Consider the following 12888-nt stretch of genomic DNA (forward strand, 5'->3'; position numbering starts at 1 on the left):
ATAGAAATAAACAGAATCTTCGAAGCCTAATCAGGTATCTAAACCCCTGGTTTTTCAGTATATTCACCTCGCCAAAATAACATTTATTACCCCGGCGGAGGTGTACGAAGGAATACAGTCTGTCGCAAAAGGGCTCCTTGCCAATTGATAAAAGAAGGAAATGCGACAGGAATAACTTGGTACTAATCTCCGGCTGGTCGCCTCTCTGGCGAATCTGGAAACAAACCCCACTGGAGAGCAACGGCCAACCCATTGAAACCCAGCAGACCGGCTCGCTAAGATAAGGCGTCCGGGCCTAAAGTTGTGACCCGTCACACCCGCAACCCTTGCCCTTGAAGGTCTCCATAGTTGTGACGCTCCGCTATTGGCGGCGCAGCGGGCTATGCCGGCATAGCGCGGAGACTGGGTATCATAGACCCTAGTTCGTGTCTCGGGGGGACAGCACACCATCACGGCACGTCTGCAACGGAGACTGGCTGGAAAAAGGGGAAAGGAGGGGGGGTGAGCATGCAAAATGCATGACCTCCCACGCCGTGAACCTTTCTCTCGGGTCCGTTGTATGTGTGTATGTATGTGTGTGCCTCATCAAAGGATTCTTGGACGACCCAACAGCGCGGTCGAACGCTGCCGCCTTATCCACTGTGCTGGGTCCGACGGAGGTGTAGAATGATGCATGGTTCGCCAATCCAGACAGTGATTTGCATACGAGGAGGTCGAGGCTCCCGGGAATCCCTCAAGAGAAGGAGTTCCGGCTTCTCGCTGGCCCCCCAGAGCTCCGTCAATATACAGGAACGCATGCAGTCGCCAGAGCTTGCCGCGGAAATTCCAGCAATAATACCAGCCTATTCTCAAGAACCGTCACCAAGGCGATGACAGGATGCTCAGCACTATCTCTCATCTCAATGACCTCAGCGGCATTGGCGCAGACAGAGCTGAGATCCTTGACGGCTTGCATTTATCGCCATATCTACTACTTGACGACTCTTCACACGACATCCCGAGCACGTAAGATCCGTCTCAGTTCTGTCACATCTGCCTACTGGATCCCTAACAAAGACAATAGATCAAGCATAAATGGCTCCTCATCTACCAGGCAAGAGGCAAGAAGCTTCTTGCTTGCCCTGCCTTGCACTAAAGAATCTGATGCGTCATTGGCCTCAAGAGATACCGCCAGAGAACCAGGGGATCGTGAGGGAAGCCCCACGAGTTTTGATGAGAACATATCAAGCAACTCAAGCTGGGCCTCAAGTCCAAGTACTTGGAGTCCCTTAGAACGATACTGCAAGGAGCGCGAGCGACATGAACGCATCGCGCTAATGATGATATTCATGAGCAATTGCAAAGGCATATACAGCGCCTCCGCCGCACCTAACCAATCCACCTACCAGAACATACTACCACTAGAAGCCCCGGCCAGCACTCGCGTCACTATATCCGATGAAGATGCCTATCAAGAGCATCTTGACATGGACCATCCGCTAGGACGATATTTTGCCGAGATAGAAGAGCATGAGCTTCTCGCTTACGAGTGCCGTGAACTGACCTATCCAACTCCAGCCGTTATAAATCCGCAAGCCGGGGACACACCTATAGAATCCGGTCCAGTGGCTTCTTCATCAAATGTCCAACGGGACGTGACGCCATTATCCGTGGATGCACCTTCGTCAATATCACTCCATCCTAGTGGCCCGGCGACACATTCCACGATACCAATGAAACGCAGCGCGGATGCCATTGAAGCAAGCGACAATATCCAAGACGACCCTGCGCAACAGCAAGAGTTAGTGAGCGAGATGAGGCGTTCTCTGTAAGTGATCGGGTTGTTTATGAGACATGGCTACACCAACTAACACAGCATCAGTGCGGCTGCGAATCATGGAAAGGATAGACCTCGGATGAAACGACAAGCAAGATTCCGGAGGCGTCTGGCTGTCGAGTACAACAGAAGACGTGCCGGCTAAACAATATTAAAATGGCGATTTAGACTAGACTACGGCCTCACTGCCAGCTAAACCCGGATATCAGGTACATAACTCGTATACATTTGCCGATTCAAACCAAAGTTAAGAAGAAACGAGTGGTGAGATATCAATTGTATCTTAGTATTAGACTAAATGACCGTTGAGCCATGCTGGATGATCTTCATGAACCATACTTGAATGACTTGCCTAAGTCGGCTTTCTGTAAGCTCTGATGCATCTCATTGGCATGGCCATTAGCTCTTAAGTCATCGCTATAGACCTAACACCAAATGTTCCAAGCTGTTGTATAGCTTCATGGTGGTCGAGTCCACGAATGAGCAATTCCTTGCATTAACCTTATTTCCTCCGTGTTATTTCTTAGAAACTACATACCGGATCTTTGTTTTCCTTCCCTTTCAGAAGGTATTAATTGGTAATGGATCAGCATTTGAAGTTATTTTCAGTCCATTGCAGTGATCTTGTTTCTCAATTTGTTATTTGGATATCGACTGTCACCGACGTGTATAAAGGGAGGGAGAAGCACGGGCCACAAAACGAGCTTTGTCACACGTGATTCTATCAGCTAACATGGTAGAGGAGCTTCAGTGGGACTGACGTACTACCTATGCCACTACGACAGCTTAACAATTACCACGAGAAGCTCCCACTCTCGTTCACCCTCCTTTGATTAAGTGCTGACAAGCACGGAGAACTTCTGAGGGCTCGAGTCTGAACAAAGTGCTACAGCTGTGCAGGAGCTGTACTTCAACAGGAAAGCCCAAATCGACCACTCCTGCTGGTTCCATGACAGCTCACCCCCTCCTCGAGCTGCGCCCGGCAGCACCGAAACGCCTGTCGTGACATTGAGAAGAGGAAGCCAGAGGACAGACAATGGCTCCAGAGGTCCATCGCCCTCTTCTTCTGCCACAGAATCGCAAGCTGCGACATCTGCGCGGCATCTACCTTCGAAATCTGACCTTTGGCCGACCTCGAGGCAGTACGGCAGATGATTCAGCCATCAACAAATCCCCGAGCAAGCTTGCTGCCCTCCAAGATGGCGCCCGCCTCCACCACTCTCTCTCCTCCGAAACTCTACGACCTCCCGCAGGAAGGCGACGGAGTACAAACCTATCAAATGCAAGCCCCATCACGAGACAGAAGCAGCTAGAGTACATGGCCGACTCCAAGGTCGCGGACGCTTTTTTCTCTCTCCACTCCGAAGGTTATGGAGAGCCCTTATACATCAGCGAAGTTGCAGAGAAGGCTACGGTATGGGTTTCCCTTTATTTAGATTGCGAAATCTGGCGGCCTGTGTCTCGACGCTCTCTAACATTTGGGTCTACAGAATTTCAATTTCCGCTTCTTCGAGCTTTCCCAGCTCGGATCCTCCGTTACGCGTTCGTCCGAACTCACAGTGAAGATATGGGTCAAGAGATATCAGGGCCAGCAAGATTGGAGCCTTCTGATAGAACAGGACGTCGACCTGCGCTTTCTCAACTTCCTAGGCAGTCTTCAAAACACACACTTTCCGCCGAATTGCCTCGTTTTCCATCTCCTCGATGGCGTCTACACCCTTGAGCTGCCTAACAAACCAGTTCTTCCCAAGCACGGCGAGCAACTCCCGACATCCTCCTACAATGCTCTCATGCGTCTCGCGACTCTCGACACGTCAATCCAAGATGCCCTTGCCGTTCAGGAAGGGCTTACTACCCAAATCAACAAGCTCATCGCTGACGAAAAGCCGAATGCACTCCCCGAAGCCGAGGACAAGGCCCAGTTGGCTAAGAGATACATGCTGCAGCAACAACGCGCAGCAAAAGCCGCACAGAAGAGATGCGACGACCTTCGCACATCCATCAAAGCTCGCCGGCAGGCAATTGCAGATGGACAGACGGCACAGGTTAGATCAGAGCGCGATGTCCAGAATGCGCTGGAGAAGCTAGCTGCGTCTAAGGATGAACAAGAAAAGACAGCAGAGAATATACATGGTCAGCGCCGCCGCATCTGCGAGGACCTGACAGCAATTTTCAACATTTGCCCGGTTCCGCTGGGCCCACCTCTGAGCTTCCAGATCTGCGACATTCCACTACCTAATTCAACGTATGACACGACATTGACCAACGCTGGAGAGGACTCGCTATCTGCTGCTCTTGGTCATGTTGCACTTCTGACCGACCACCTCCAGTATTACCTCGGCGTGCCGCTGCCGTACCCGATAACTCCTTTCGGCAGCCGATCAAGTATCAGGGACGACATATCCATCCTTGCTGACCCGCAGCGTGAGTTCCCGCTTTACATACCTCGCGGAGGATCGAGTGCACAGTTTAGGTTTGACTATGGCTGGTTTCTGCTCAACAAGGATATCGAGGCGCTATGTAATGCGCAGGGTCTCAAAGTTGTGGACATCCGCGATACGCTGCCAAACCTGAAATACCTGCTGTATGTATGCAGTGCAGGCACCGACGAAGTCCCCGAGCGGAAGAGGGGAGGTGTGAGAGGTCTCTGGGCCGGAAGGATGAAGGGAAGAGGAGTCAGTGTTGCGGACGATACGAGCAGCGTCGGTGGTAGTCGACGAGGCAGTGCGGACAGTGAGCTTCTCAGTCGTCAGCGAGAGGAGCTTCGGCGCGCTATCGGCCGCACAGGCAGTCTCGAGCGCCGCTTATCGCCCACGGGCTTGCCATTTGATGAGAACGAGACGAAGTTGACTTTGCGAACGAAGGGTCTACGGGAAAATGTCGTCAAATAGGGGTCACTGGCATCTCATGCCCCTCCCTAATAATATTGACCGAGATCCGGCTTGATCTTAGTTCATTGAGTTTCGAGATACCCAAATGCGAGAATATTGACACAGTTCCGGTTCCTTCTTGCCTTGACTATGCCCACGTCTTGAATAAGGTCTCATGAATACCATATCTAGTCTATATAAAGCCCATTCCCACGCCAGGAACATTCGCATAGCATGCTGTCCGATATCTTGATTTCGATAGGCTTACAGGATGTATCTGAAATACGGAGAGTATTCGCCCATCTTCGCAAGCTCTTCTTCCGAGTACTTGCCCTCCAGCTCCTCGAGCGGGATGGCATCCTTCTTCTTGTTCGCAGCTCGCAAGCAATACCAGTTACCAATACAGGCGCCATAACCGCCAACGATCACCAGGACCAGAAGAATGATGAATCCTGATTTGTACGTCGGCGCCTCATTGTCCACGAAGATGTTTGCTCCGATACAGCCGCCAGCCAACTGGCCGAATGTCGATTGCCAGCCCATGGCCGCTGCTCGCTTGGCAGGGTTACGTACATTGGTTCCCAGCCACGAACCTACTGCCGGAGCTTGCATGTTGTAGCCTGCAACTACAAGGAAGAGAGCGAAGTAGGAGACGCCGGCCATGCTCTTGTGGTACAGCGTTGGCCACAGGATAACAATGCCAATGGTTCCGACAGTGTAACTGATGATGAGGGACCGAGCACGGCATTGATATTTATCGGAATATCTTGCGATCAAGATGACACAGATAAAAGCAAATACGTATGGGGGTGCAGTAAGGGCCTGGGCCCTAATGGAGCTGTATCCCAGATTCTTGACCATCTACAGGAATTGAATGTCAGCTATCTGCAAAGGATCAGAAACCGTATTGTTCTCACAGTCGCGAGGGTGTAGTTGACCGAGTATGTAGGTACCGAGCCACCGAAGGCCAGAAGAGAAGCAATGAAGTACGTCTTCCAGTCTTTGACAGCCTCCCAAAATGCGCTCCATCTAAATGTGTCATCAGGAGGGATCGGGCCGTCCTTGTACTTGACTCTCAGCTGCAAATACTTCATTTCATCGGACTTGAACCACCTGGAGCCCCATTTCTCAGGGAAGTCAGGGCAAAGCCACAAGCCAAGAATACCGAAGAACATTGTGAGAGAACCCTCGATAATGAAGAGGTATTGCCATTGCTTGAGCCCAAGGTGGCCCTGCAGGGGTCCGACTGCGTATGCGAGGAGACCTCCAAAAGCTCCTGAAAGCATAGTGGCGCTGTACCACCAGGCACAACGAGTCTGCAGCTCCGAAGGAAGATACCAACAGCTCAAGGTGTAAAAGCAGCCTTGAAAAAGACCGGCTTCGAAGAAACCGAGCATAATACGCGCGGCACAGTAGTCGCCGTAGCTTTTGACCCATGCGCTTCCGAGAGTCACGGCTCCCCAACAGATGACCAATCCGGAAAGCCACTATCACAAGAGCTTGTTAGCTGTGCACCTAAACGTCATGATTAGAAGTCAACTCACATATCGTGGACCATATTTGCGCATCAACATGCTACGGGAGTTGTTAGTTTGTAGTACATCAGCAACATGCGTCATAATACTCACTTTGATGGTGCTTCCAAACCGGCATAAGTAAAGAAGTACCATGTCAACGCCAAATTGAACTGATGGCTTGTCATGTGCGCATCTTGGAGGAAAGTGTAGATTTTGACATTTCCGGCATTTGACTTGTCCAAGGAGTTCAACAGATAATAGAGAAACAGAAACGGCAGAATGCGAAAGTCAAGAAGCCGGATGAGTCTTCGATGAGCCTTCGGGTCTGATTCGAAATGCTCCTTGAGTCGCATAAACTCGACATACTCAGGAGCACTGGCAGCTGGTGTGTCCCCAACAACATAGGTAGTTCCGAGTTGTTTTTCTGGATCGGACGACGAGTCATTGCCGGTTTCCCGATCCTTAGACGTGGAGATCCTAATGGCTGCCATTTCGCTGGTCGTAAGAGTCTACAATAAAGAATGAATGCCCCGGTACAATCATTACATCGCAGCTCTGTTCATTGGCCTCTTTAATACTCTATGTGTGTTGATAAAATCTAGGGAAGATCGCTCTGCGTTTTATCGCAACGGCATCATCGGCCCCTGACCCGATCCGCTTATCACAGTATCTTGAAGCCGTATCCACGCTAGCGTGACTCGCGCGCCCCATAAAGATAAGGAGGTAGATAGATTGCACATTGCATTACCCAGTAGCAATCGCCGAATTACTGATAGTAGAACACTTGGTGCAGGTCAAGGTCAACCAAGTTCTCAGAGGCTGAGTTTGTCGGTCGTCAACATGGAAGGGGTTGAGGTTGGAAGCCCTCCTCCGTTCGCAAGTGAGCCTGGCACTCCTAGGAAATTGCGACGAACCAGCAAAGCCTGCGTTCAATGCCGCCTCAGAAAACAAAAATGCGACGGACAATCCAAGATTGATCCTCGACGAGCCTGCCGGCGATGTGTTTACCTCGGAGCAAGCTGCTCATTCACGGCAACTTCTACTGAGAGCGATGCCGAGGTTATCAAGCATGAGAAGACGACCCGCCACATTGCCAGGTTGGAGAGGCAGGTCCAAGACCAAGGGGAAAGGCTTCACCGGCTAGAGGTTCTGATTGATGACTTTCAGAAACACTCTCCAAGTCCGATCAATGACACTGTCCATGTAACAGGGCTAGAGACTAGTGAAGGGAGGACAAATGCGGCCTCAGGAAACCATGGCATCGCACGCTCATCTTACAGTGAATCACCAACATACTCAACCTCGTCAGTGGTTCGCTCCCGCGGCGCCCTAGATGCGATCAATCTGGATACACCAATGTCGACGCTTCGACATTTGAAGGAGCATGACAAGCCGCCTGGTTTCAAAACGTCTATCCAGGACCCCGTATTTAGTGGGTTGATTTCGGTAGAGGAGGCACAGGATGCCTTCGATCTATTCTTCACTCACTGTCATCGATGGGCTCCAGTGTTGTGTCCACTAACCCAACGAATGGCCGGTCATGTCCGATCATCATGCCCGACTTTGTTCATTGCCGTCTGCTGTGTGGGATTGCGGTTTAGAAATGGCACGGATCAAGAGGTATATCGTCACCTAGTGGAGATCTTGGATGCTTCACTGGGCCGACTTCTGCTTCGCCCGTCGCAGACTGATGTTCACCTAGACCACATCAGGACTTTCTTATTGTACATACAATGGATGCCGGTTGACATTTCGAAAGACAATGAACCAGCAACTCGATACAATGATGTCTCGGCTTGGAGTATGCTTGGTTTAGCCATCCGATATGCTTTGTTTCTCGGGCTTCATCAGGACGCAGTCGAATCCTTTGCAGCAAAAGGCAATGTAGAACATCTTCGAGTGTGGATAAATCTTCTCACATGCGACGCAAACCTCATGCTTTCTAGTGGGCTTCCAGCCTCCCTCAATCCCGAGCCAGTAGCAGCAGTCGCCCGCTCCTTTTCTTCAAGTTCCAGCTCTTCACAGCCAGACGATACTCGAGCAGCAGCACTATGCGAACTCGTGGCGATTTTGAAGCGTGCAGCAAAGAGTAGCGGGAAACCGAACGTGAGGGCCATGGATTCATTTACATTACGACAGACAAATGCCGAGTTTGATGCCTGGGAGTCAACTTGGAGTCATGTATTGGGTGAAGATATCCAGCACAACCAAATGCCTTTCACCACGCTGAGGGCCTATCGTTTGGCAATAAATAGTGCATGTCTATCCTCTTTGCTTTCACCATCCAGAGAATCACAGCAGCTATCTTTACATGTATTACAAGCTCTGGAGGTGGCTCTTGGATCTGCAACTCAGACGATATTCGCGCTCTCTGCGCAGAGCAGCTGGCGAACTTGGCCGGCTCAGACGGTCTCAATTGCTTGTCTTCCACTGGGCCATCTCACTGTTGATAGCAAGGCCGTCAAGAGCATCGGCTACTCAGTTGATTCATCATGGATTAACCACAGCTTCGCAGCAATCTTTTTGGTCTTTTGCTTCGCACGAGGTGTAGTGGATGACGATTTGCGAATCTTGGCACTCGCTGGTAGTGATGTTGGCGTGACCTATCCAGCTCGGCCGCGCGCTGAGTCTCTCCTATGCCGATTGATCTCATTAGCAACGCAAATATTCGAAGCGATTTGCACAGCAAATTCCAAATCCCACCCTGCTGCCGAGTATCGAGCTCTCTTGACTAGCGTCTTCTCGGTAATTGTCGGTGACGACGAGACGATCGCTGCGAACGAACAGGTTCACAAAAGCGCCGGCTTCGAAGAGGATCTAAAGCACCTCTTCGATTCTATGGTGAATAACTCTGACTTGAACTGGGATTTTCCTTGGTCCTAATCCACACTGATACGCGGCGGGATAATCGGTCTAATCGGTTTACTCGCCAAGTGTCTCATCGGCTTCATCGGCTTCGGATCCGACACTGCTTATGATCGGCATTGTCGGTAGCCAAGCGACCAAACGCGTGTCGTTTAATAGAACAATAGAGATAAATGTGCCGCTGATTACGGATTGAAAAGTCAGAGTCAGATAATGGCCAAAATAATTGTATCATTTCTTCTTATCAGTTTCTAAACCAACTTCAAGATGGCGTCTTATACCATTAACAGCATCACTGTGAGCCCAATCACTAGCTCAGGATTTGGCGCCGAAGTCTCAGGGGTCGACTGGAACGTCTCTCCTCTCCCAGAAGAAACTATCAAAACTCTCATATCTCTACAAGATAAGTACGCGGTCATCATATTCCGATGTACCGGACTCGACAATGCCCGCCACGTAAAATTCTCACAACAACTTGGAGAGCTAGAAGTCAACCCGGCATGGGGAGGTACAGAACGTGTGGGCACGCCTCATCTATTTGATGTTAGTAACCTGGAGGCGGATGGAAGCATTGTGAAGAAAGGATCTGTAAGCTATAATATGCCATCTTGTTACACACCTCGACTAATCTTTGCGCTCAGCGTCGATGGGCACATGCGTTGGGCAATGCATTATGGCACACTGATTCCTCCTTCAATCAACATCGTTCCAAATACTCTTTGCTATTAGCACATATGGTACCTGGCTCTGGAAAAGGGACCACAGAGTTTGCTGATACCAGGTCCGCTTTCCGGGACTTGTCTGAAGAGCAGAAGGAGTATCTCAGAGATTTAACAGTAGAACATGAGTACGAATCCAGTTCCCTGACTTTTCAGGCACGACTAACAATTGTAGGCTTTGGCACTCTCGACGTTTGGCTGCCCCCGAGGAGTATAAAGAGTTAACACCTGAGGAAAAGAACAAGAAACCGCCAGCATATCACCGACTTGTTCAAAAGGCTCCGAATGGCGAGGAAACACTCTTCTTGGCTGCACATGCCAAGAAGTTATTCACATCGGATGGCAAATGTGTCGAACACTCACAACAGATTATATGGGATCTGATTTCACATTGCACAAAACCAGAGGTGCGGATTAGCTTTCCATCCTTGTACTTCTCCATTGCTTTGATGATAGCCTGGTAGCTAACACACTAACAGTACGTACTCGCTGCTGAGTGGCACTCCGCCGGCGATATGATGTGGTGGGATAACCGGCAATCAATGCATCGTGCGAGTGCATACGACGAAAAGATGGGTCCTCGGGATGTGAGAAGATCAACTGTCCTGGATGATGGGGAGTTCGCCTACGGAGTTGCACCAAGCGTAATCCAACTGCTTGACCGAGTGACTGATGCCACTCGTGCTCTAAAAGATACGGTCTTTGTCGAAAGCAGATCCTTAGGCACTGTAGGATAAACCTTTCAGATGATAGAAAATAACTTAGCGTTGCTCAGACCTGAAGTGGCTGGACTTGGTTCCTGTCATTGGCTACAAGTAGGCTATTGACCATGTACTTGGCTCAACAACCCACATCCTGCAGACTTTGTGCATATAACCTATGCTGCCCTATCCAATTATACTTGATTTCTTAGTGTTGGGCCATCGGAACTGGCAGTGATGATGTCGTGATGAGAACCAATAAAGGAGATGTACGGGTATTGCTGGTGAATTAGTGCTTCTGAGGCAGTCACCTCACGCTTCTGTAGTCTAAACATGTCCGTTCTGATGCTGTACCACATATGCGGGAACTCGCTGGGAGCCATTAATCCAGATATGTCTCACTTTTGGCCACAAAAAAGTTACTCTATCTCAAGCCGTAGTATCAGTAAGCGCCCGGCATCTCAAAGGAAGAAACCTACAAATAAAGCTGGTATTGGAATATATTGAAGAACTCACATTGATTGACGGGCAATATCCCTCTTGTAGTACCAAATTCTCGACCTGGTATATTAAAATCATTTCTAACCTCTATCATTGTCATCATGTCATACAAACTTGCACTAGATCCCGGATGTCTTGTCGTCGTCTCGGGAGCTAATGGAAATATTGCTAGTCATGTTATTGATCAACTGATTAGCGCGGGTTATCGCGTACGAGGCACCGTGCGGAATAAAAAGAAACAGCAATGGTTGATTGACTTTTTCGATGCTAAATTTGAGTCAGGCAAGCTTGAGCTTGTGGAAGTACCAGATATGTCCGCAGAAGGAGCCTTTGATGAAGCAGTCAAAGGCGCTTCAGGCTTTATTCATACCGCAACGCCAGTTATGCAAAGTACCAATCCCAACGAGGCTGTCCCAGTGGTGGTCAATGGCACCATCAACTTCCTCGAAGCAGCTGCGACCGAACCTATGATGAGACGGGTAGTCTTGACCTCGTCTTCTGGAGCAGCTACGAGCCCAAAGCCAGGAGAAGAGTTTTCCATTGACTCCACTACCTGGAATGAAGAGGCAGTCAGGTTGGCTTGGGCACCCCCGCCATATGAAGGGTTACAGCGAACACTGAATGTGTATTATGCCGGGAAGACACAAGGAGAGCAGGCTGCTTGGAAGTGGATGGAGGAGCATTCCCCCGGGTTCATCCTGAACACTGTGCTTCCAAACTGCAACCTTGGTCCTGTGCTCAGTAAAGAGTATCAGGGTCTCCATAGTACTCTCGGCTGGTTTCAGGCAGCTTGGAATGGATTTGAAGGCCACGAAGACGACAAGAATCAGCCCCCACAGTATTACATCAACATCGTTGACGACGCCATTGTTCATGTTGCCAGCCTCATTTACGATGATGTGAGAAACGAAAGGCTATTCGCATTCGCATATCCCTTTAATTGGAATGATATTCTCACAGTCCTGAGAAAGCTATATCCTGAGCGCCGTTTCATTGATGACATTCCTAATCTTGGCCGTGATCTCAGCAAAGTATCCAACGAGCGAGCGGAAGACTTGCTCAAAAGGATGACTGGTCATGGGTGGACAGGTCTTCAAGACACTGCGAAGCAAGCAGTCTCATCATTCTTCTAGAATATTCATTTGATTCCTTTTGAGCCGAGTGTCTTCGATGGAACGAGTCATTTGAATCTTTGTAGATGAGATACGACACAATAAAATTAGGGACGTTTACTTGTTCGCAAACAATCAAGAATTTTTGAGGGTGAATGTTAAACTACACTCCATCTCTTTACTAATAATTATAATTCGATTGATAACATTCATTCTGAGATGCATGTTCTGAATGAATCAAAGAATGGCAACAATTCGACGATGCTAACCTTCACTCTATCTTCGCAGCTGGCTTCCTAGCCTTCGGTACGCGCACCCACCAGTATAACAAGCAAGCCGCGAAGATATTGAACACAATGAACACCCACATGATTCCAAAATTTCTCCAGATGTCAGAATAATCCGACGAAACACGACTAAGAAACGCATTTGTGTCCTGGATTGGACAGTAGTTGCAGTCATGAGTCGCCGTGTCGTCCATGAGATATCCGCCCATAGTCGAGATGTAAGGCCTCATATACTCGATACAAGTCGTTCCGTTGGCAGGATCAAATAGTAGAAACTCATTGTCTGCGCAAGTGACAGCCGTATTGGATACGCCTGCAGACAGCATTCCGCTGACGAGGTATGTGAATGGCGAAACACGGTACATAAAGATCCAGAATCCAGGGAGCTGATCTGGAGTCGCCAAAACGCCGCAGAAAAGCAGGCAAAGCAGGAAAAGTAGGTTCCCGAGGTTTCCGGCATTCTCTGCAACCTCGAACGCAGCAATAACAAAATGCGCAAA

The 12888-nt window shown here is 49.5% G+C and overlaps 2 protein-coding genes across 2 annotated transcripts; one reads left to right on the plus strand and one right to left on the minus strand.

Annotated features, from left to right (window-relative positions):
• Positions 1-2852: 2852 nt before the first annotated feature.
• UCRPA7_8607 (putative uv radiation resistance protein) lies at positions 2853-4707 on the plus strand (the record flags this gene model as incomplete). Its single annotated transcript, XM_007921119.1, has 2 exons — positions 2853-3230; positions 3307-4707. 2 exons carry the CDS (start codon positions 2853-2855, stop codon positions 4705-4707), a joined length of 1779 nt encoding a protein of 592 aa, XP_007919310.1.
• A 243-nt stretch (positions 4708-4950) lies between these two features.
• On the minus strand, positions 4951-6694 carry UCRPA7_8608 (putative high-affinity nicotinic acid protein; the record flags this gene model as incomplete). Its single annotated transcript, XM_007921120.1, has 4 exons — positions 4951-5547; positions 5604-6173; positions 6231-6261; positions 6315-6694. 4 exons carry the CDS (start codon positions 6692-6694, stop codon positions 4951-4953), a joined length of 1578 nt encoding a protein of 525 aa, XP_007919311.1.
• Between the last annotated feature and the right edge of the window lie 6194 nt (positions 6695-12888).

The sequence above is a fragment of the Phaeoacremonium minimum genome (assembly GCF_000392275.1).
Source record: "Phaeoacremonium minimum UCRPA7 unplaced genomic scaffold PA7_03_scaffold_601, whole genome shotgun sequence".
In the NCBI taxonomy this organism is placed as follows: domain Eukaryota; kingdom Fungi; phylum Ascomycota; class Sordariomycetes; order Togniniales; family Togniniaceae; genus Phaeoacremonium; species Phaeoacremonium minimum.